The sequence below is a fragment of the Heteronotia binoei genome, chromosome 4 (assembly GCF_032191835.1).
Source record: "Heteronotia binoei isolate CCM8104 ecotype False Entrance Well chromosome 4, APGP_CSIRO_Hbin_v1, whole genome shotgun sequence".
NCBI lineage: Eukaryota > Metazoa > Chordata > Lepidosauria > Squamata > Gekkonidae > Heteronotia > Heteronotia binoei.
The window spans coordinates 81,321,637-81,343,869 of NC_083226.1; the positions used below are offsets into that span (position 1 = coordinate 81,321,637).

The 22,233-nt window shown below is 44.3% G+C and overlaps 1 protein-coding gene across 1 annotated transcript in view; it reads right to left on the bottom strand.

The window, feature by feature from the left end:
• Positions 1–2,322: 2,322 nt before the first annotated feature.
• The window catches only part of CNTNAP4 (contactin associated protein family member 4), a 456,846-nt gene continuing 436,935 nt past the window's right edge, over positions 2,323–22,233 (bottom strand). Inside the window, exon 25 of the mRNA XM_060235480.1 lies at positions 2,323–2,714. Coding sequence (XP_060091463.1) covers positions 2,521–2,714 — 194 coding nt within the window. The 3' untranslated portion in view covers positions 2,323–2,520. The remainder of the gene's footprint in view (positions 2,715–22,233) is intronic.

The following is a 22,233-nucleotide window of genomic DNA, read 5'->3' on the forward strand; positions in this document are numbered from 1 at the left end:
AACCTCTGAGTGGCTCCCCACCAGAGCTACTGGAAGAGGGGTGGAAAGGGATCACTTTGGGGCAGCTGTGGGGAGGGGGGAGGCTCTATGGCAGTGAGCTGGCAGCTTTCCTCCTCAGCGATGGTAGGAGAGAAGGCCATGGAGCTTGGGGCCACTATGTGCCCCCTGAAAAAAATCAGCCCCCCCCCCCCAATTCTTCAAATCCTGGCTACAGGGCTGCTGCAGTCTATGCACACTTATCTGGGAATATGTCCTATTGATTACAGTGGGGCTTCTGAATAATCATGCATAGGAATGGACTATAACACATTACTTTATAAACAGGCTATTATAATTTGACTGGCTATGAACTCCCGTATGACTGAGTTGCTATGATATTGAAATATTACAAATGTTCTGTCAGTGATATGACCAAGAAATATCTGTAAAGGAAGTGAAAAATCTGTTTGGCTGGGAGATATATCCTTATGAAGGGTAGAGCAGCAAGAGGAACATTGTACTACTTTTAGAAAATGTAGACATAGGCAGGAGTGCTGATCAAGCAGGAAGGTTGTGTATCAGGAACTTATAAGTGAGAAGGCCCTGAAGGAATTAAAGTGCAGAAGAAGGAAAAGTGGGAGGTGGAAACAAGAATACACAGAAGGCTGAGAAGCAGGGCCTGAAAAGGAGGGGGGACATCAAAAACCAGAAGGGAGGAAGCACAGAGTTGAGGAAAACTGATGAGGAAATAAGCGTGGGATAAACCACACAAAGGAAGAAGAGAGAGCAGGTGCTTTGTATTATGGGGAATGTGAAACAAGGAAGTAGCATCAAGGGGCTGTATTTCATGTATTTATTTCAACTATATGGACAAATTTTTACATGCAGGATTCAATATATTAAATGAAAATGGGGAAATCAGCATACACGTCAAGAAATAGGTATACACCCATCCCAAAATCCAAAGTGTTTTGCTTAACTTTGAGAAATGTTGCTCATGGTACTAATACCTGAAATAACTCTGGGGAAATCCACTATAGATCTGGAATCCATAGATTTATGACATGCTTTAGAAAAAAAAAAAAGCTACCTGAAGGGAAAGTCTGGGTCTCTGACACCATTATAGCCCAGATTACTTTGCAAGTATTTTGAAATGAGGGAGCAAGGGAAGAAAGGGCAGCAAGCATCCTATTTTAGCTGCTGCAAAAATTTAAACACCTCAAGAAATTTTGCAATCCATTTCCTTTTCCTGTTTAGCCAGGGGGCCCATTCATACTTATTTCTAGTAGTACATGAATTGCTTCGCGTTTTCAGCGGTAAGATCTCATATCAATGCCATATGTTCCCAAATGCTCACACCATAGAAGTGCAGCCAGCTGCACAGGCCCCTCCCACCAAGTTGTTCTTGGTCAGGAATGACAAGAAAGACTGCAGGGTGGTATCTGTATCCAGGCAGACTTTGCAGCAGTGTGGAGATCCTGCCTCAAGAATGAGTTCCAACCTTTCCAGGGCATTGTGCAATAAGAACCTCAGTTTCCAAACAGCCTGATATCCTTCCCACATGGTGTGGGGGTGGGAGTTCAGTTCCATTTAAGTCTTTGCCTTTTGTGCTTATGGTTTCTGAGTACAGAAATATATATGCAAGTTTCATATTAGCTACCACTTCTATGCCTGTAGTTATTTTATATTTTAAAGGAGGCAGTATATATTTTAAAGGAGGTGGTACATACAGTTTAGCTACTGAACCACCAATTAGCACAGCAAAACTTAGTGTTTGTCTGTCCAGAAACAAGTCTATATAATAACTTGTGCATAAGCTAAAATAGGTGTTACTAGAAACACAAGTAAGTTATCCTGTAGGACAAAGTTATGAAAATAATAAAAGTCAGATTTTTTGGGGGGTGCGGGTTGTTTGTTTTAGCTCCAAGCACTGGCCAACAGTGAAAATAACATTTCCAGCATTTATCTGAACGGATTACCTGGGAACATCACAGGGCCCAAGTCCAGCATAAGTAAGCATCCCACAGTCTCTTGATTTCAATTGTTAAAGCATGCATAATGGTGTATTGAATCATGGATCAAGTGTTCAGAACACATTACAGCCCACCATTTATCTTGGACAACATTCCTTGATGGATCTCTAAAAAGAACAACTGGAAGGGGAATTGGCTGGAATAACCACTACGTTATGATCCCCCCCCCTAAAAACCCATGTTCAATTTGCACATTAAACTTCCACCTTAGAAAGTTACAGCAGAACAGTTGGAAACTACCAACAATGAAATTGGTTACAATATCTAAGTCACTGTTACATAAAATGCATTTATGTTATAGTAGCTAAGAAATGCATGTTATTTAAAGAGGCCTCTTATAGCAATCAACAAGACCAAACATACGCAGTTTTAACAGATTTCAAATCCATTCTGCACGTTCTTCAAGTGCAACAGCTTTTCCTGGCTCATTTTTTTGTCCATCAAGAGCCCCTGGCTTAGCCAGAGTCACTCTGTCACATTATTATTAAACAAAGCCAAAACAAGTAAATCAGAAGAAGTACTCCTTTTGATTTTCATTGACTGTATTTTGCATGTTGTGCTCACTTTTCAAGGCGGTCTCAGCACAGTCCTCATTTTCTGATCCTTTCATCTCCTTTTTTTTATAGACACTTTTCTTTCTATAAATCCGTACGGATATGGCAGCAATGCAAAGCAGAATGAATATCACAACAGCTATGACACCTGGGAAAGAGAGAAGATTAGAAAGTGAGCAGTTATCTGACACCAATAACAACAGTATGCAACATTCTTTAGAGTTCTCTTGTTCACAGAACTATGTGAGCTAGATGAAAGAGTAAACTTGTCCAAAGGTAGACAGTGAAATTCAGGACTGAGGAGTTTGAATCAGGGCTTGTCACCTACCAATTCAACTGTGTCACTACTTGCCTCATAGTGACTGAACAATTCCCAGAGTAGAATATTTCACTCAAAATTGAGGTAACACTGACAGGAAACAGTGATTATCTTTCATGCTATAGCTACATCCCCAAGAATTGCAATGAAACAGGGGAAGGAAGTTCAGTATCAAATAGTAACGAGGTTTGAGAATTAGGACACAAGAGCTGGGCTCACAGTTGTTTGCCTGTTATAAAAGGACTGGGTTCCGCTTGAAGTGCGGTGTAAACTGACAGAATGCTGCTGCTTAATTGTAAAAGAACTGAAACACATATTTTAAACTGGCGTGTAGGAAAAAACTGAGAGCTGCCAGGAAGCATTTTGATTGAGATGACTTGTCCCTTGCAGATGATGTTGCAAAACATTTCAGATTCTAAAGGTGAGTATAGGGTAGAATTTGACAATGAACATACAGAAACAGACACTAAAGGGATCACAAAGTCCTAGGAAGAAATGAACAAAAGTAAAAGGGATTTGTAGCAGGGATTTTATGTATTTCAGTGCTAGTAGCAGAAGTGCTAAAGACGAAGTGATGGAACAATAAAGTCAAATGAGAAGCCTTTATATGAAAGCACTAGAAAGAGAAAGACACAATGGGTTGTGGTTAGAGGTTTCAATATATGTCAGAGAAGGCAGAGGGAAACAAGCATAGAATATTTGAGAGTAGTGATTTGTTCTCTGCTCAAGTTGTAATTTGCTTGATAAAAGTTCAGCATTTACCAAATGTTATACTTGTATACACAAACATATGTATGTGTGTATTTTGTGTTATGGTACCATGCAGTCAGGGCCAGCACATCCCAGCAGACCATGTAGGTAGCCACCTAGGGCACTACCTGGGCTCAGGGGCAGCCAGCGGATGCCCCCTCCTCCCACATGCCCCGCCACTGCTGTGCTCACCCTTGCCGCCTGCCTTTCTGCCACTGTCCTCCACTCTACCACCTACTTGCAGGTGAGAGGGTGGCAGAGGGGAAGGGGCATTGGGATAGTAGATGCACTCAGATGTGCTTGGTGCTGTACCGCCTGCTGCTGCCATGCTGATCACTGCAAACACAGGGATGGGGGCCTGGGGCACCAGAAACTCTAGCACCAGCCCTGCATGCCCATTTACCACCAAGTAGCATTACACATGGGCACCAAGCATGTTGGGCCATAACTGCTGTAGATGAGATTACAGAAAATGCATTGGTGGCAGCACATAATTTTAAAGTGGTTGGTATTCACTAACTAAGAATAGTACCTGCCACCCAAGCTCAGTTACTGTAGTTTCCTCCCAGTCTTCCTCTAAGAAGCAAAAGCAACAACCTGATTTTATCAACTGAGCTCCTGGTAATGTAGAAGTTACAGGAACTGTACAAGACTGGAATGAAAACAATTCAAAGCAGGGGTTTTAAACAGTTGATTTTGTAATTGACATTTTAAATTAACTGATAGATATGGCTGAGGAAGGATTTAAAACAAAAATGATCAAATAAGGCTTTGTTTTCAAGTGCTTCATTTGTTTTTTGTAAAGGTTGCACATTTACATGATGCATATGTTGCCCTATGTACATGAGTTTCCATTGGTGATATTACTCACTCTGGTCTTTGGAGAGAACCAGGGTACATATTGTTCTGTAGACTGCATTCCTTTTATATAATTACAAATTCTAAGTCCACTGATTTCAATGGACTTAAAAAGATGTAACTTTACTTCCAGATCACATCAAGCCTAAACTCTCCCTAGAAGCTAAAATGACTAAACTGAGGCTATAGTACTTTGATCACATTATGAGAAGACAAGAGTCACTGGAAAATACAATAATGAAGGAAAAGTTGAAGGCTGCAGAAAAAGGGGAAGACTCAACACAAGATGATTTGACTCAAGGAAGCCACATTTCCATATTTGCAAGACCTGAGCAAGGCTGTTAAAGATAGGGTGTTTTGGAGGTCATTAATTCACAAAGTCACCATAAGTCAGAAGTGACTTTATGACACTTAAAAACACAAGCACAACGTTGCTTTGGACTGCGCTGCTACAATTATTACATTTTCATTAAACCAATTTCAGTTAAGAGAACAAGAGTTTTAAGGAAAATAAATTATACATTTAAAATAAGAACTTGTAGGAAGACACATTAACATGGTGCATTGGAGTGTATGTGACTTTTATACTGTTGTAAATTATGTTCTTATTTACCAGAAGCTTTAGTCAGTTTATTAAATAGGTATACAGGAAAGAATCACTTAATTCAGGCAGTATCTTAAGGTAGTTGGTGTTTATCAGTCTTAACTGCCCACTTTGATGAATGTATAGGAATCCAAAATTTATCCCACTAAGAGTGATGATTTTAGAGCATGGAAATTCCCTCGATATATGGGCACAAGAGCAGTTGAAAGTTGTATTAAAAAGGTAAAGGTAGTCCCCTGTGCAAGCACCAGTCATTTTTAACTCTGGGGTGACGTTGCATCATGATGTTTTCACAGCAGACTTTTTAATGGGGTGGTTTGCCATTGCCTTTCCCAGTCATCTACACTTTCCCCCCAGCAAGCTGGGTACTCATTTTACCAACCTCAGAAGGATGGAAGGCTGAGTCAACCTTGAGTTGGCTACCTGAACCCAGTTTCCTCTGGTATTGAACTCAGGTCATGAGCAGAGAGCTCAGAGTGCAGTACTGCAGCTTTACCAGTATTACTGGAATATATTAAATGAAGCTTATCACATTTCCATAGAATCACTTTGGATTCAAATACTAGATTCCAAAAACAATTCAGGGCAGGAAACCTATCACCTCTCTGACCTAATTCTGGTGGTGAGTTTGACAAAGCAAGAAATCAGTAACAGCCAAAGCAGAAAATTGTAATAGGGACTCTTCAATTTTCAAATTAACTGCATGACTGAACATTCAAATTATATTAAAGGAACAAAATATCCAGATACAGTAAGTGATTTTGAGCAGTAATTCATGGAGCCAATTAGAGTGGAGGTGACCCTAATTTAATCCTAAATGGCACCCATGATCTGATGTGAAATGAAGCTGATGTTGAATTGAGTGGGCATTGTGCTAGCAATTTAAACACTATGTAAGTGAAAAGTTTCCCAAGAAGTCAACACAGTAGGGATGGGCATGAACCAGCTCAACATACTAAACTTCATCATGCATTTTGGCCAATTCATGGTTTGTGAATGTGAAGTGCTGTTTATGGAAGGGTGTCCTTCACAACTATCTTACAAACATTGGTGCTGTTTCTGGTACTTCATGGTGGTTTGTGAATGGATACATTTCCAAACAAACTATCTCCACTCAATTAAACTGTTTACAAAACGCTAAGGCTACTCTGTCTGTGTGCATGTGTGAGAAATTATCCAGCCTTGGAAACACCAAAATGAGTCCTCCAAAGCTTAACAGGCACCGCTGGCTGCCGATAAGAGAGTTCTCATTCTGCTCTATGAAATCAGAAAGCTATGTATACACAAAGTCAACTTCATACCCTTTTGTTTGTTGGCTGTTTGCAGAGAGGCAGGGAACTTCTTAAAAGCTGACCAGCAGACTACATTCATTTATTTGCTCCCGACTGTGAACTCCTCTTTCCTGCTGGGGACTGGGTCATAGTTGAACTCAGGGCTCTTTGCCACCCTGTCTCTCTGTTCACACTGAGCGGTAGGACTTAGCTACTGGGTGCCTTGGCTGAGAACATGCATTGTGATTTCTTCTCCCTGCTGAGGTTTGAGTTTTAGGTGGACTGAGGGCAATATAGGGCAGGACACAGGACAGCACTGCATAACCAGTACTCCAGGAGACTGGTGTCAGTGGTTTCAGGGGACATGGTGAAGTATCCATCACCATCACATCTGCCAAATCTCTGCCACTGTATGCATGGCATTCATTAACATTCTTATTGGGGAAATGAAAAGAGATTTAGAAAATTATGTATAGTGTGGATAAAGTAAATGGCTAGCTAAAACATTTGTCTCTCTCTTTAATTATATCCTTTTAAAAGTTTTTATTAAGTTTCAGTATAAAGGGAAAGGAATGATGTGGTGGTACAGAAGCAAAAAAATGAAAAGAGTTAGAGGCAGAACAAAACAGAAAAAGAAAGAAAAAGAAAAGCAGTAAATATGGCAGTTACATTTCTACCTTCCAAACCTGCAAGTCTTAAATTTTAACCCAATATAATCATTACATTCTACAGTCTTATGATATATTTTTACTATTCTATTGCTTATGATATAAATCTAAGCTATTCATCTTTAATACAAACAAATGAGAAAAGCAAAGAAACCAACCACAAAACAAAGCCCTCTGGTAAATTTTAACAATGTTAGGGATAAGCACTAACTTTAACAATATTGACAATAGTCATAAGCAGAGAAGATGAATATAATTTCTTTATCCTTAATACTACCTTAGTTGCTTTCATCAGAGAAAAAAGGAAAAAAAATAAAAATAAAAGAGACCAAAATAAAACCTAGCAGACAATATTTTATCTTTTTCGATATAAACAGATTCTAATGCTAAAAAAATTCCCAGGAGCAGATCTTTCAAATTTTCAAATGCCTGTGTTGTCTACCTTATTATAAATTGACCCAAATTAATTGTTTATCTAAGTTGAATGTTTAAGATTCATTAAACGTTTTGGAGACTATATCTCCTATTTTCATGTTACTCTAAGAAGCACAAGTTTAATAAACAGTGACAGCCTCATTTCCCATACTTATTATTTTTACCTAGGTAAGAAACCATACAATCTCTATAACCCACTCTCTATTAAATTGCTCTATTTAACTTTTTTAAAAAAGTAGGATCCCTAGATGAAAACAGCCTCCTCTCTCACACTTATTTATTTTTGCCTATGGAAAAAAAATTATACACCTCTATAGCTCACTCTCTATTAAATTGCTCTATGTAGCTTTGAAAATATACGATCCATAGATTAAAAATAACAAACAGAAGAGAAGCATTCAGATTCTAAAAGTCTTGATTGCCATTTCAAAGCCACACTCCTCTAGAAGTCTTGTTTGCCATTTCAAAGCCACTTCCAGGCCACACACCAGTTTCCTTTTATTAATTCCATGTTGACTAATTGACAAGAAAGAGCAACAGTTTGTGATCCCTTCTTTTTGAAAGCTTTCCAAGTCTTAATCTTCTTGAAGTAGTCTGCCTTTTCTCCCTTTGGCACATAGATCCATTTTATTGAAAGTGATGAGATCTCCACACTGTCACTTCTTCCTGTAAAAACTTTAATCAGGCTTGATTTCCACCTCCTTTTTGTAACTGTGCACAATGTCTCTATTTTGATTTCTTTCAACTCCTTTCTCACCGGGTCTTTATCCACTTCTCTCATCTCCATAGATATCACTGGGATCCCTTCACCACTACACTCATATAAATTTTCAGTTTGGCTGTGTTTTAAAATAAAGTTTTCCACCTTGTCCTCTATCAACTCTGTCAACAGACCGATTTTCTGCTTTAAGGAGAATATGATAATCATAATATCTTTTAAAATCAAATGCTTTAGGTTGAATCACTATCTTCACAGTATAACTCAGTCTGATTAATCAAAGTTAAAAAGCAACTCAAAGTCCCAGATAGTCTATCTTTCTAAATCTCCTACAGCTGTGTGTTTTTCTCTTACAGTCTAGTTGTATTGAAGCACTGCTGTTGAAGACGCAGCTGCGCTGGGCAGGGCATATTTCTAGGATGGAAAACCACCGCCTTCCCAAGATTGCTTTGTATAGCGAACTTTCCACCGGCCATCGAAATAGAGGGACACCAAAGAAGAGGTACAAGGACTCCTTGAAGAAATCCCTTGGCACCTGTCGCATCAACCATCACCAGTGGTCTGACCTAGCCTCAGATCGCAAAGCATGGAGGCACACCATCCACCAGGCTGTTTCTTCCTTTGAGAACACACGCATAGCTGGTCTTGAGGACAGAAGGAGATTGAGGAAGAATCGCACTGCTACAGCACCAACCCCAAATCAGACTTTTCCCTGCAGCCACTGTGGCCGGATCTGCCTGTCCCGCATTGGTCTTGTCAGCCACCAGCGAGCCTGCAGCAGACATGGACTACTGCACCCTTCTTAAATCTTCGTTCGTGAAGTCAAGCCGAGAGAGAGAGAGTTGTAATCGTTTCAGTCCTGATCAGGTATCAAAAGCATTTTTCTTAAAGATATATCCAACTTTTATTCAGACAGTATTGCAATAAAATAATGTTCTCATTATAGCTTGTTTAATTGTAAGCCAAATCCATTCAAATATCTATGTTCAATCCAATTTAAGTTATTGAGAGTTTGTAAGTTTGTTCTTTGCCTTTTTGAAGCCTCCCTTGGGGGAAAAGAGGGGGGGATATCCTGCTTTCCCCCCTTTTTTAACAGTCCCAATTGGCGTTATAGTAAAAGATCCATTAATTGGTAGTACTAAAAAGAAAGACTTACTTGCATGATAGCTTTTCAATGATTAAGGTAGAAATATTATGTGATAGAAGCTTGTTAAAAGAAGAAAGCTGTCAAACATTTATAGAATCATGAAGTTGGAAGGGACCTCTAGGGTCATCTAGTCCAACCCCCTGCACAATGCAGGAAACTCACAAACAACTCCCCCTAAATTCACAGGATCTTCATTGCTGTCAGATGACCATCTAGCCTCTGTTTAAAAACCTCCAAGGAAGGAGAGCCCACCACCTCCCGAGGAGGCCTGTTCCACTGAGGAATTGCTCTAACAGTCAGGAAGTTATTCCTAATGTTGAGCTGGAAACTCTTTTGAATTAATTTCTAGTCCTACCTTCCGGGGCAACGGAAAACAATTCCACACCATCCTCTATATGACAGCCCTTCAAGTACTTGAAGATGGTGATCATATCACCTCTCAGCCATCTCCTGTCCAGGCTAAACATCCCCAGCTCCTTCAACCTTTCCTCATAGGACTTGGTCTCCAGACCCCTCACCATCTTCTTCGCCCTCCTCTGGACCCGTTCTAGCTTGTCTATATCCTTCTTAAAATGTGGTGCCCAAAACTGAACACAATACTCCAGGTGAGGTCTTACCAGAGCAGAGTAGGGATTTCCAGTTCTGGCTTCAGCTCAGCAAGGCGGGGAGAATCACAACTCTTGTGAACAGCCCAAATTGAGTAGATTGAGCGGGTCTGGGAGGCCCAGTTACCCAAGGGGACCCCCGGAGGGGGAGGCCTGACAGCATGGGAAATGACATTCCCAGGGATTTCATTGGTGGGCAAAGCCTGGTTCTTTGTCTATCCTGAAGTCTCACTACAACAATCGCCATTTTGTATGGCACTAGCTGTGTCTACCGGTAACAAACTACTTTCGTCTTTCTACCTCAACTAACGAACTACACCTTGCAAGTAAGTTCACTTTGGAATGTAACCTATCAACTAAAGTTCTATTATAAAACCAAATTCGACTGTTCAAAATGTAGTGTACGGCGTTCGCAGAACGCAGCCAGTTCATAATGGCCACGACAGCAGAATGACATCAGTCCACCCCAGCCGCGGAGGTAACTGAGAAATATCCAGGTGCCTCCGCGCTGGGCGCAACGATCCGCCTATCACAGCTTGTGGCGGGAAATACGGCTGGTCGGCATTGGACCGGCCAGCAGGAAGAATAGTCCGGCTACTGTATATATGCGGGATCTGGCCCGCGTGCTCTCTCTCTTCCATCTTGTACTGTACCAGGAATAAACTATGTTGCCCTACGCTCGTCTCCAAGTCTGGTACTTTACAGTGGCGACGAGGATGGGATCCTAGCCACGTCGGCTACGACGGAGATCTTGGGCAACGAACGACCGGTCACGACCGCCGCCGCCACCATGGCTAACCAGGGCGGAATCACCGGCTACCTCGAGACCTTCGACCCTGCAAATCCAGAGGGCTGGGAGTCCTACTCGGAACGGGTCGAGTTCTACCTCCGGGCCAACAAGGTCACCGACGCCGGAGCAAAGAGGGATGTTCTCCTGAGCGTCTGCGGGCCAGCCACGTTTGAGATCGCTAAGGGTCTCTCGGCGCCCGCCCGCCTGGCGGAGAAATCCTACGAGGAGATCATCAGGCTCCTCACGGGCCACTTCTTGCCGCAGCCCTCACGGGTGGCTTGCAGATTCCTGTTCCACAAAAGGGACCAGACCGCTGGAGAATCAGCCGCGGACTACTTGGCGGCCCTCCGCAAACTCGCCGGGAACTGCAACTTTCCCCAGCTGGAGGAAACCCTGGCCGACCGATTCACGTGGGGCCTCCATGACGAAAGGCTCCAGCAGAAGCTCTTCGCCAAAGAAGAGCTCACCCTCCAGGGCGCCTTCAGCGAGGCGGTAGCGTGGGAGAGGACCGCCAGGACGTTTCCCCGGGCCAAGACCGAGACCGCCCACCATGAGGAGCTGGACCCCGAGCACCCGGACGAGGGAGAAGCCTTCCAGACGCGCCGCACCGCAGGACCCGCCGCCCGAGCTCCACAGCGCCCCCGAGCCCACGAACGGCCGAGTCAGCGCACCAGCGAAAGGGCTAAATGCGCCAGCTGCGGTGACCCCCACGATCGGCGGGACTGCCAGTACCGGACCTGGGACTGCAGGAGCTGCGGGAAGACCGGCCACATAGCGCGGGCTTGCCGAGCCAAGCCCCACCGACCGCGACCGACCGCACACCACGAGGCCGCAGAGTCCCACTCCACGGCCTCCACCTCACTTCAGGTATTGAACTTGCCCCTGACCACCCCCAACAAGATAACGATGGCGGTCCTCATAGACGGGGCCCCCTGCACCATGGAAGTGGACTCAGGCTCCTCCATCTCCATAATTGCGGAGGAGACCCTGAGAAGGCTACGCCCCGGCCAAGGGCTGCAGCTGCGACCAGCAAATTTCATATTGCGGGACTTCCAGCAAAACCCGGTCCAAATAGCGGGGTGGGCACGGGTGCAGGTGGAGCGGGGGTCCTTCAGAGGCCCCCTAGACATCCTGGTGGTCAAGCGGCCGCTTACCACCCTGTTGGGTCTTGCATGGTTTGGCCCCTTGGGAATCCGAATAGAGGTGGCGCACACGGCCACAGCAGGAGGGTTCGGGGAGGTATGCGGAGAGTTCCCTGATGTATTTGATGGGTCGCTGGGTAGTTACAAGGGCCCGGCCATCTCCCTACCGCTCGACCCGACGGTCAGACCGATCCGGCTCAAGGCAAGGAGGGTCCCCTTCGCCTTGAAGCCCAAGATCGAGGCAGAGTTGGACCGCCTAGTAGCCCAAGGGGTCCTGGAGCCAGTAGATTACGCCATGTGGGAGACCCCCATAGTGACCCCGGTCAAACCAAATGGGGACGTGCGGATATGTGCAGATTACAAATGCACAATTAACAAAGCGCTCCAAGACAACCCATACCCAGTGCCAGTAGTCAGCCACGTCCTGGCAGCCCTGGCGGGGTCAAAGATTTTTGGGAAGCTGGACCTGGCACAAGCCTACCAGCAGCTCCCAGTGGACGCAAAAACGGCCGAGGCACAGACGATAGTTACCCACAGGGGGGCGTTCAGGGTTAACTGGTTGCAGTTTGGGGTCAGCGTGGCTCCGGGGATCTTCCAGAGTATAATGGATGCTCTCCTTAAAGGGATCCCCGGAGTCCAGCCGTTTTTCGACGATGTTCTAATCGCCGCCCCGGACCCTGAAGAATTCCGCAACCGCCTGCGAGAGGTGCTCCGCCGTTTTCAAGCCGCTGGACTAAAAGTTAAAAGGGAGAAGTGCATGCTGGGGGTGCCACGGGTGGAGTTCCTGGGATTCGCAGTAGACGCGGAGGGAATCCACCCGACCGAGGAAAAGACTCGAGCCATTGTTCAAGCCCCTGCCCCCACGTGTAGAGCGGAGCTACAGAGCTTCTTGGGGGTCCTCAATTTCTACCACACGTTCATACCCCACAAGGCGGCCCTTGCCGAACCCCTACACCGATTACTGGACAAAAAAGCTCCATGGGTGTGGGGGAAGAAGCAAGCCGCCGCCTTCCAGGCAGTTAAGGACGTCCTGGTCTCCAACGCGGTGCTGCACCACTTCGACGAGCGCCTCCCGGTCATCCTGGCATGCGATGCATCGCCGTACGGGGTGGGCGCTGTCTTGGGACACCAGTTACCGGATGGCCGGGAGGTCCCGGTCGCATACTACTCACGCACCCTGACTTCGGCAGAACGGAACTATGCACAAATCGACAAGGAGGCCCTGGCCATAGTAGCGGGGGTCCATAAATTCAACGATTATCTGTACGGGCGCCGGTTCACAATAGCGACGGACCATAAGCCGCTTTTGGGTCTATTGGCCCCGGACCGCCAAACTCCCCAAATCCTGTCCCAGAGGGTGTTGAGGTGGAATCAATTCCTCAACTCGTACACCTACACGCTGGTACACAGGGCGGGCAAGGCAATGGGCCACGCGGACGCTCTCAGCCGGTTGCCGCTCCCTGACACAGGCCCCGATCCAGCCCCAGCACACCAGGTTATGTCGATCGAGTCACTCCCGGAGCAGCCCCTACACGCGGCGGAGGTGGCCAGAGCCACCGGAAAAAACAAAACCCTAGCAAGGGTGCTCGACTGGGTGGTGAGGGGGTGGCCAGAGGGGAACATGGGGGAAGAGTTCAAACCCTATAAAATGCGAAGGGAGGAACTCGCAGCCCACAAAGGGTGCCTACTATGGGGGAGCAGGGTAGTGGTCCCCCCCCCCTCTACAGAAACGGGTCTTGGAATCACTCCACGAAACACACCCAGGCATAGTGAGAATGAAGGCCCTGGCCAGGAGCTACGTATGGTGGCCGGGGATGGACGGGGAGATAGAGAACTGGGTCCGGAGATGCAGCACATGCCAGGAGTCGCGGCCGGACCCACCCAGCGCCCCAGCTACACGGTGGGAGACCACAAGGAAACCGTGGTCCCGGCTCCACATTGATTTTGCCGGACCGTTCCAGGGACAGATCTTCCTAATCATTGTAGATGCATACACAAAATGGTTAGAGGTCATCCCCGTAGGGTCTACCTCGTCGGCAGCAGCCATTAGAGCTTTACGCAGGGTCCTGTGCACCCACGGTATTCCGGACACCATAGTCTCGGACAACGGGGCAGCGTTCACATCAGGGGACTTCCAGGCGTTCCTCCAGAGGTACCTCATTAGACACATCCGGTCAGCTCCCTTCCACCCGGCCACCAACGGCCAGGCCGAGCGGATGGTCTGAACAACAAAAGAGGCCCTGGGCTGAATAGTGCAGGGCGATTGGGACCACCGGCTAGCCGCGTTCCTCTTCGACAACCGGGTCATTCCAAACCCAGTCACCGGAGTCAGCCCAGCCGAGCTTCTCATGGGACGCAAGCTCACCACAAGGTTAGATCGGCTAAACCCCGACAGAGCCCCCGACGTGCGAGGGTCCCCGGAGGTCAGAGACGCGGCTAGGGGGTTCTTCGCGGGGGACCCAGTGTTCGCCCGGAACTACGCTTCAGGCCCAGAGTGGGTAGCCGGGCGGGTACTACGGGTCGTGGGTTCTCGCCACTACGAGGTATCCACCGAGGGGGGCCAGATCCTACACCGGCACATCGACCAGTTACGCCGCCGGACTCTCCCAGAGATACCCACGGAAACGAGGGAGGCAGGGTCCGAGGGGGACCCAACAACACCAGCACCGGCACCACGGCCACACACACCGGCAGAGGCGAACCAACCCTCGGACCCCGACCCACAACCCACCAACGCTCAACCCCCGGGGGAAAACCCAGACGCGGAAGTGGCCCCGGCACCACAAGCAACTCCTAGGCGTTCAACACGGGAGCGCCGACCGCCCGCCTACCTCCAGGACTATGTCACTAACTAAGGGGGGAGGAGTGTAGTGTACGGCGTTCGCAGAACGCAGCCAGTTCATAATGGCCACGACAGCAGAATGACATCAGTCCACCCCAGCCGCGGAGGTAACTGAGAAATATCCAGGTGCCTCCGCGCTGGGCGCAACGATCCGCCTATCACAGCTTGTGGCGGGAAATACGGCTGGTCGGCATTGGACCGGCCAGCAGGAAGAATAGTCCGGCTACTGTATATATGCGGGATCCGGCCCGCGTGCTCTCTCTCTTCCATCTTGTACTGTACCAGGAATAAACTATGTTGCCCTACGCTCGTCTCCAAGTCTGGTACTTTACACAAAAGTAGGGGGAGGAGGCTAAAGCCACCCCCACACACACAAGAGAGGCTTTTAAAATTAAAAGAACAAGCTTATAACAATTGCCTTTATTTCAAGTAAAAGGAATTAGACTGGGTATATAGTTGTGGATAGATCTGGTTTAAAATTAAATAAGTGACAATTGGACTACCAATTTATTTTTTATTTTATTTTTTATATACATATTATACAAAGCTTGCTCAAAGGTGGAATGTGACTTTATATGAGAAAAGCTGGATTTCTGGATTTTCAACCTGGCACTCTGAACTTATTCTCTGATTTCTACTATCATACTGATTATAACAGCAGGGAAGAGATGAATAATTCAAAAGATGTTATGGCTACTATACTCTCCATAAGGCAGGGACTTGGTATTTTATCAGAATGGGTAAAGGAACAGATGGGAAAATTCCTGGAGAATTGTAAAGAAATGGAAAATATGGAAAATACACAAGAACAGAGGTATCAAGGAGCACAAAATCTGCCTTAAGTGTGCAAAAGTGAAACAACAACTGCCTGAGATTGCCTTGCCTGATTTTAAAATGAATGAGTTTATTCACTTATGCAGGAGAAATGAAACCTACAGTTCACTGAGACAAAGAAAGGGGGGGAATAACATCAATTCAGCTCCAAAGCTCTTTGTAAAAATACTCAGCAATGAAAGGGAAAAATCAGTTGACTCAATTGAAATCTACAGCCTCAGAGCAACAAGGATTATGACTTGGAAGGCTTTTAGGAAGAAGAGAATATAAACTCTTAGCATACAATGGCTTGAAATGAGGATAATATTATGGATCTGACATAACATCTTGGAATGGATATTCTGATTTTCGAATTAGGGGATCATCATTTTTATTCAAACTATAAGAAGTGATTATAAGACTATTCTCTAACAGGCACAATATTATGGGACTTAATTTTGAATCCCCCCCCTTTTTTTTGAGGGATTCTTCAAACCTAAAGCAGGATTATTTGATTTTTTATTTTTCAAATTGAATGGGCAGCTTGTTTTGGTTTGGTGTGATTTTCTTCAAAGCTCAAAATAATAATGAAGTTTAACAATCTATTGCTAAAAAAGAGGGGTTTTAATGACTCTAACAACTTGTAAAACTTTTAAAATTTAAATATACACTAATGTAAGGCTAAAAATTAATCTGTTTAATTAGAATTTGGACTATTGTAGCTAGAATTACATACACACATACATACATACATATATATGTATGTATATATGTATATATGTAGGTTTGTTGTTGTTTTTCTTCTCCTCCCTTGCTTACTTTTTATCGTTTCTTTTTGAAAACCCATCCTTTTTGTTTATTAAAGACAGCTAACTGTTCAAGTAGATGCCTAAAGTTATCAACATTTGCTAATAAGACATGAGTATTATAACTGTACCCATCTAACTCAGAAGCCTTTCATGGTTAATGAGAAGCTTGTTTTATTTTCGTTTAGCCTTGAGATTCCTTTGTAAATTATGCAGCTGCTGTTGTTACATATTGAAACCTCTGGGTTAATAAGCTAGTACTGAAGACCAGAATTTGAACCTTTCTTTCTCTTTTTTCCCCCTTTCTTCTGTTGCTTTATGTAGATTAAAGATACATAGATTTGGTTTTGTGTGATCACAGATATGATAGATAAGAATCTGGTCTCTGCCACTAAATAGTTGGTAAAAATTTACAGTAATATCAAAAGATCATAAAATATTTGTAGACTTTAAAGATAATATCTATGTATTAATTTTGAGTACTTGCACGTATAATTAATTATATTTTTTCTTTTGTTTTTCTTGATGTAGTAATAACTGTAATCTGTTCTTTTATTTTCTGTATCCTATCCCTGATCCTTCCCCCAATTCCCTAATTTTACCTGTTAAATTTAATAAAACTTGTTATCGATACCAGAGCAGAGCAAAGTGATACCATCACGTCACGTGATCTGGACACTATACTTCTGTTGATACAGCCCAAAATTGCATTTGCCTTTTTAGCCACCGCATCACACTGTTGACTCATGTTCAGCGTATGATCCACTAAGACCCTTAGATCCTTTTCGCACATACTACTGCTAAGACAAGTCTCCCCCATTCTATAACCATGCATTGAATTTTTTCCTACCTAAATGCAGAACTTTACATTTATCTCCGTTAAAATTCATTTTATTGATTTTAGCCCAGTTTTCCAGCCTGTCAAAATCATCCTGTATCCTGTTTCTGTCTTCTTCTGTGTTTGCAACCCATTCCAATTTAGTATCATCTGCAAATTTAATAAGCATTCCCTCTATTCCTTCATCCAAATTATTGATAAAGATGTTGAACAAAACAGGTCCCAGGACAGATCCTTGAGGCACTCCACTTGTCACTCCTCTCCAAGAGGATGAGGAACCATTCACAAGCACTCTTTGGGTGCAATCCATTAACCAGTTACAGATCCACCTAACTGTAACAGGATCCAAACCACATTTTACCAACTTGTCAACAAAGATAGTATGTGGAACCTTACTGAAATCAAGATAAATGATGTCTACAGCATTCCTCTGATCCATCAAGGGAGTCACTTTCTCAAAAAAAAGAGATCAGGTTAGTCTGACATGACTTGTTCTTGAGAAACCCATGCTGGCTCTTAGTAATCACATCCATTATTTCTAAATGTTCCAGGACTGACTGTTTAATGATTTGTTCTTAAACTTTTCCAGGTATAGATGTCAAGCTGATGGGTTGGTAGTTACCCGGATCGTCTTTTTTCCCCTTCTTGAAGATGTGGACAACATTCACCCACCTCATCTCTTGCAGCCATTATGACGACTGTGATGGTGGAACATCGGGGCAGACAGGAGGAACAGGGACCAGCTGCTGCTGTTTCCCTAGCTTCTATAAATGCCCTGGCTATCAGAAGACCCCTACAGGATCTCCCTTGAGATGCCACAGCTGTAGCACCCCTCCTACTGCCCGGTTCAAGGGGCTACCAAGAGCGAGCTTGGCAGACCCCACCAAGCTTGAGATGCCAAAACCCGGAAGTCCTCCCTCTTTAATTATATTGGATCTTGGGATCACTATGAAATTGATAGGTGTAAGGAAAAATAATTGTTCTTCAAGATTCAACAAAAATAATTATTTTCACAATACATAATCCTAAAGATTTCATTACTACAGGTTTGAATTATAATATAGTAGTGTTTCAGGTGGCTGTGAAAAGGAAGGTAGCTCTATCAACAACAACTTCTTATAATGCAGCAGAATTTGCACATGAGCACTACTTCTGAATACCCCAAAAGGAAGGGAAATGGCTGTGGTTCTCACTGGGTTTTCAATTACCTGTCTATTGTTGGAAATAGGTTGCAGGACTAAACAGACCCTCAGACTGATCTAGCAAGGCTGTCTATTGTGATTACAGTTTTATTCAATCATTTACAATTTTTACATAAACATAAAACTGTTAAATAGAACAGCTACATTGAAAATTTCAGTGTATAACAGTCAATTTTTCTCCCATTAAATGGGAAACTAGTTTTGCAGCCTTTCAATGAACAATATCTATTTGCCTATCCTTTTCTGCAATCTCAAGAACTTTTAATAGGCACTCCATTATCCTGTGGCCAATGACGGCCACAAGCATGGCCACCTTCAAGAGGGGTTTAGATAAAAATATGGAGCAGAGGTCCATCAGCACCATATCACTGCAGCACTGTCACATAAAGAAGATTACACTGAAATGGGGGGTGGGACATGACTGCAGAAACATGCACTGGTTGGTTGTTTCCGTATCCTCCTGTAGCAGGGACATTGTTGGAACACTGCAACATGGCTACTGGGTCATGGTGTGGGTTGCCATGGACTTCAAAACAAGTGCTATTGTCCTCGCATTTTGGCATGAGACCATTGGTATACTTTTCTCTTCTCTGCAGAGTGTGCATAGGATGCCAACTATGCATCCTAGGATTGGTTTGAAAGGCAAAAAATGGCCTATATCAGTTAAATATAAAGAACAGTTTTGATCACCTGTTGTTCAGGTTGCTTTAAGAAAGTGATTAATGAAGATAATCAGCCCTTAATGAAATGCCTGATGAGCAGAAGATGCTATTATTTCAGCAGCTGTGTAGGTGACCAATAGTTTCTATTTGAGCACAACAGTCTTAAAATTGTAACCCTTTTCAATTGTAACCCTTTTCAAGTGGGAATTGGTAGTTTTATTCCACTAAATTCCTTTGCTAGTCACTTATCTATGTAGTCTCTAGTGACTTTACCAGATAAATTCATTCAGAAGTTAGCTGGCGGTTATTCAAGGATACAATCTGACTTCTTTTCTTTCTTCTTTTTTTGGGAAAAAAATCAATGGAAATGAGATGGATTGATATTGTAGAGGAACTATTTGCAGTGGAGAAGAATGCTCCCCCCCCCCTTGTTCCCAAGGGAAAATAATACCATCAGAAACTCTGAGTATCATGGAATAACTCCTTAAAAATCATCACTGAAGCATACAGACTTACATACTGGCTTCTAGTCACAGAAACTGCAATCCTCTTGAGAACTCTGAGTTCCCAATCACATATTGTTAAGGCATACTTGACTTCTCTTCATTCATTCTGAACTGAGTTAAAACAATATAGTTCTTAAAAGCAGGAGTAAATGGAATATGACCAGATTTTCGAGTCTTGTTCATGCATCTCTGATCTGTGAATATACTTACAATTTACCACATCCTAGTATTCACCACTATTAATGAACCACTGAAACGTAAATATTTTTGTTTAAACCAATCTGTCAGACCTTTGGCCTGTTTCAGATACTATAAAGAAATGATAATGCAGGAGATTTGTTTATCTTCTTTCCATGCTTTTGACACTGCATTTAACAGAAAGCTTGTACCAGGTATGGGAAAATTAGTCAGTCCTTTATTTTACACCAGTGCCACAGAGCACTAACCGACAGTCAAAGAGGGAAATCATAAGGACACCCCCTTTTTTCCCCATATTGCATTTATTTTGTCTGCAGTGATTCTTTGTGAGAATTGCAAGTTTTCTGCAATTGTGATATTATTAGCTGCCTTGATTCTTGATAATTGTGATATTGTTAGTGGGAAGGCAGAATATAAATCCAATACGTGAACAAACTTCCCTGTAGGAAATTATGTGTGCTCCAAATCCAAATTAATAACTCTCCGATGAAGAAGATGTGAAAAAATTCAATTTCACACAATGTGTTAGATTCCATGGTGCCTGGAAAAGTTTAATTTCAAGGGTTGTGGTATTTTTATTTATCTTATTTATCATTAGATTTATATCCTGCCCTCCCTGAAAACAGGCTAATGGATCAGAGTTGTCCACTGAGATGGTGACAAACAGTATGAACTGTCTGCCAAAGTCTCGAGGCAACAGGAAGAAGGTTGTGGGCTTAACTTGCTGGGAAATTATAGATGTTTGTATACAAATGCTAGAAGTGTTCAAAGTAAAATTGGTGAGTTGGAATTGTCAGAACTTGTAACTTTGATTGCTTTGCTTTAACCAAACTGACTCCATGTTGTAACTTAGAGTGCTTGACAGCGGTCATTGACCCGGGCCTCTCTGCTATGCCAAATATTTAGGGCAGTAAGACAGGCGGCAGAGAGTCTCTGCTTAACATCCACAGGTGCCCTTTGAAGCCAAGCCGTTTGGCCTTCGCAACAGGGGGGCATCCTCCTTTTCTGATAACGAAGGCTGGGAAGAAGAGACAACCATTTGAGACCGTGTGAATTATTGTTTTATTATGCTTTGCTGTGGGCATAAAATGTAACCAACTGCCCAGAATCGCCATTACTGTTATTTCGTTACTATAGTACTGTAGTTCTTCAATAAAGATCCTAACTTGCAACAAGTATTGGACTCTTCTGAAGTTCATCCAAGTTCTGACAGGAATGTTTAGTGTTGGGGAAAAACATAGACATTGTGGGAATTTCAGAAACTTGGTGGAATGAGGAAAATCAGTGGGACATGGTGATTCCTGGATATAAGTTACATCAGAAGGATAGAGAGGGAAGGGTTGGAGTGGGGTGGCTCTGTATGTCAGAGAGGGTATACAGTCCAGTAAGACTGAGGTCAGATAATTAAATTCCCTTCTAGGAATGCTTTGGGTTGAAATAGAGGGCCCAACAGCCCCATAGCCAGGATTTGAAGAATTGGGGGGCCCTGATTTTTTTCAGGGGGCACATAGTGACCCCAACCTCCATGGGCTTCTATCCTACCACCGCTGAGGAGGAAAGCTGCCAGCTCACTGCCATACAGCCTCCCACCTCCCCACAGCTGCCCCAAGGTGATTCCTTTCCACCCCTCTTCCAGCAGCTCTGGTGGGGAGCCACTCAGAGGTTTAGATACATGCCACACAGCCTCCTGCCCTACCCTATAGCATGATCCAGCTAGGCAAACCCATCGGGACAAGGGGGATGGTGGAAGGTGCCACCAAGTCGTAACTGACTTCTGGGGTTACAAGATCTCCAATTCAGATTTCTTCCTGTTGGAGGGTGAGCCGAAGCTGCCCAAGCGCAGCTCCCACCCTCACTCAGGTGGCCAGCAAGACCAGGCCAGAAAAACCCTGAAGGCGAACATCACCTCTGCACTGATCCCCATCCCTGGACTGCAGCTGGGAACTCCATTTGTGTGCACCAGTCTGCCCTACCATGCCCTGTCTGCAATGGGCCAGAATGGTCGATTCTTGCAGGCACCCTCTAGCCCAACGTCAGCCCAACGTGGAGCTTAACTTTCAGTCCTGCTGTTTCTGCTTGCTGAGGGGTCAGAGATTTCCTCCAGCCCCTAAGCAAGCAGAAGCAACTTGGAGCTTAACTTTCAGTCCTGGGCTCCGAAAGTGCCCTGTTGTTTCTGCTTGCTAAGGGGTCAGAGATTTTTTCCAGCCCCTAAGCAAGCAGAAGCAACAGGGAGTTTAACTTTCAGTCCTGGGCTCCAAAAGTGCTTTGTTGCTTGCTGAGGGGTCAGAAATCTCTTCCAGCCGCTAAGCAAGCAGAAGCAACTTTGAGCTTAACTTTCAGTTCTAGGCACTGAAAGTGCTTCGTTTTTTCTGCTTGCTGAGGGGTCAGAGATTTCTTCCAGAAGCAACTGTGTATAATCACGTCCCCTAAGCAAGCAGAAGTAACAGTGTATGATGACGGCAGAATGGAGAAGGATGCAGCTGAGGCATTGGA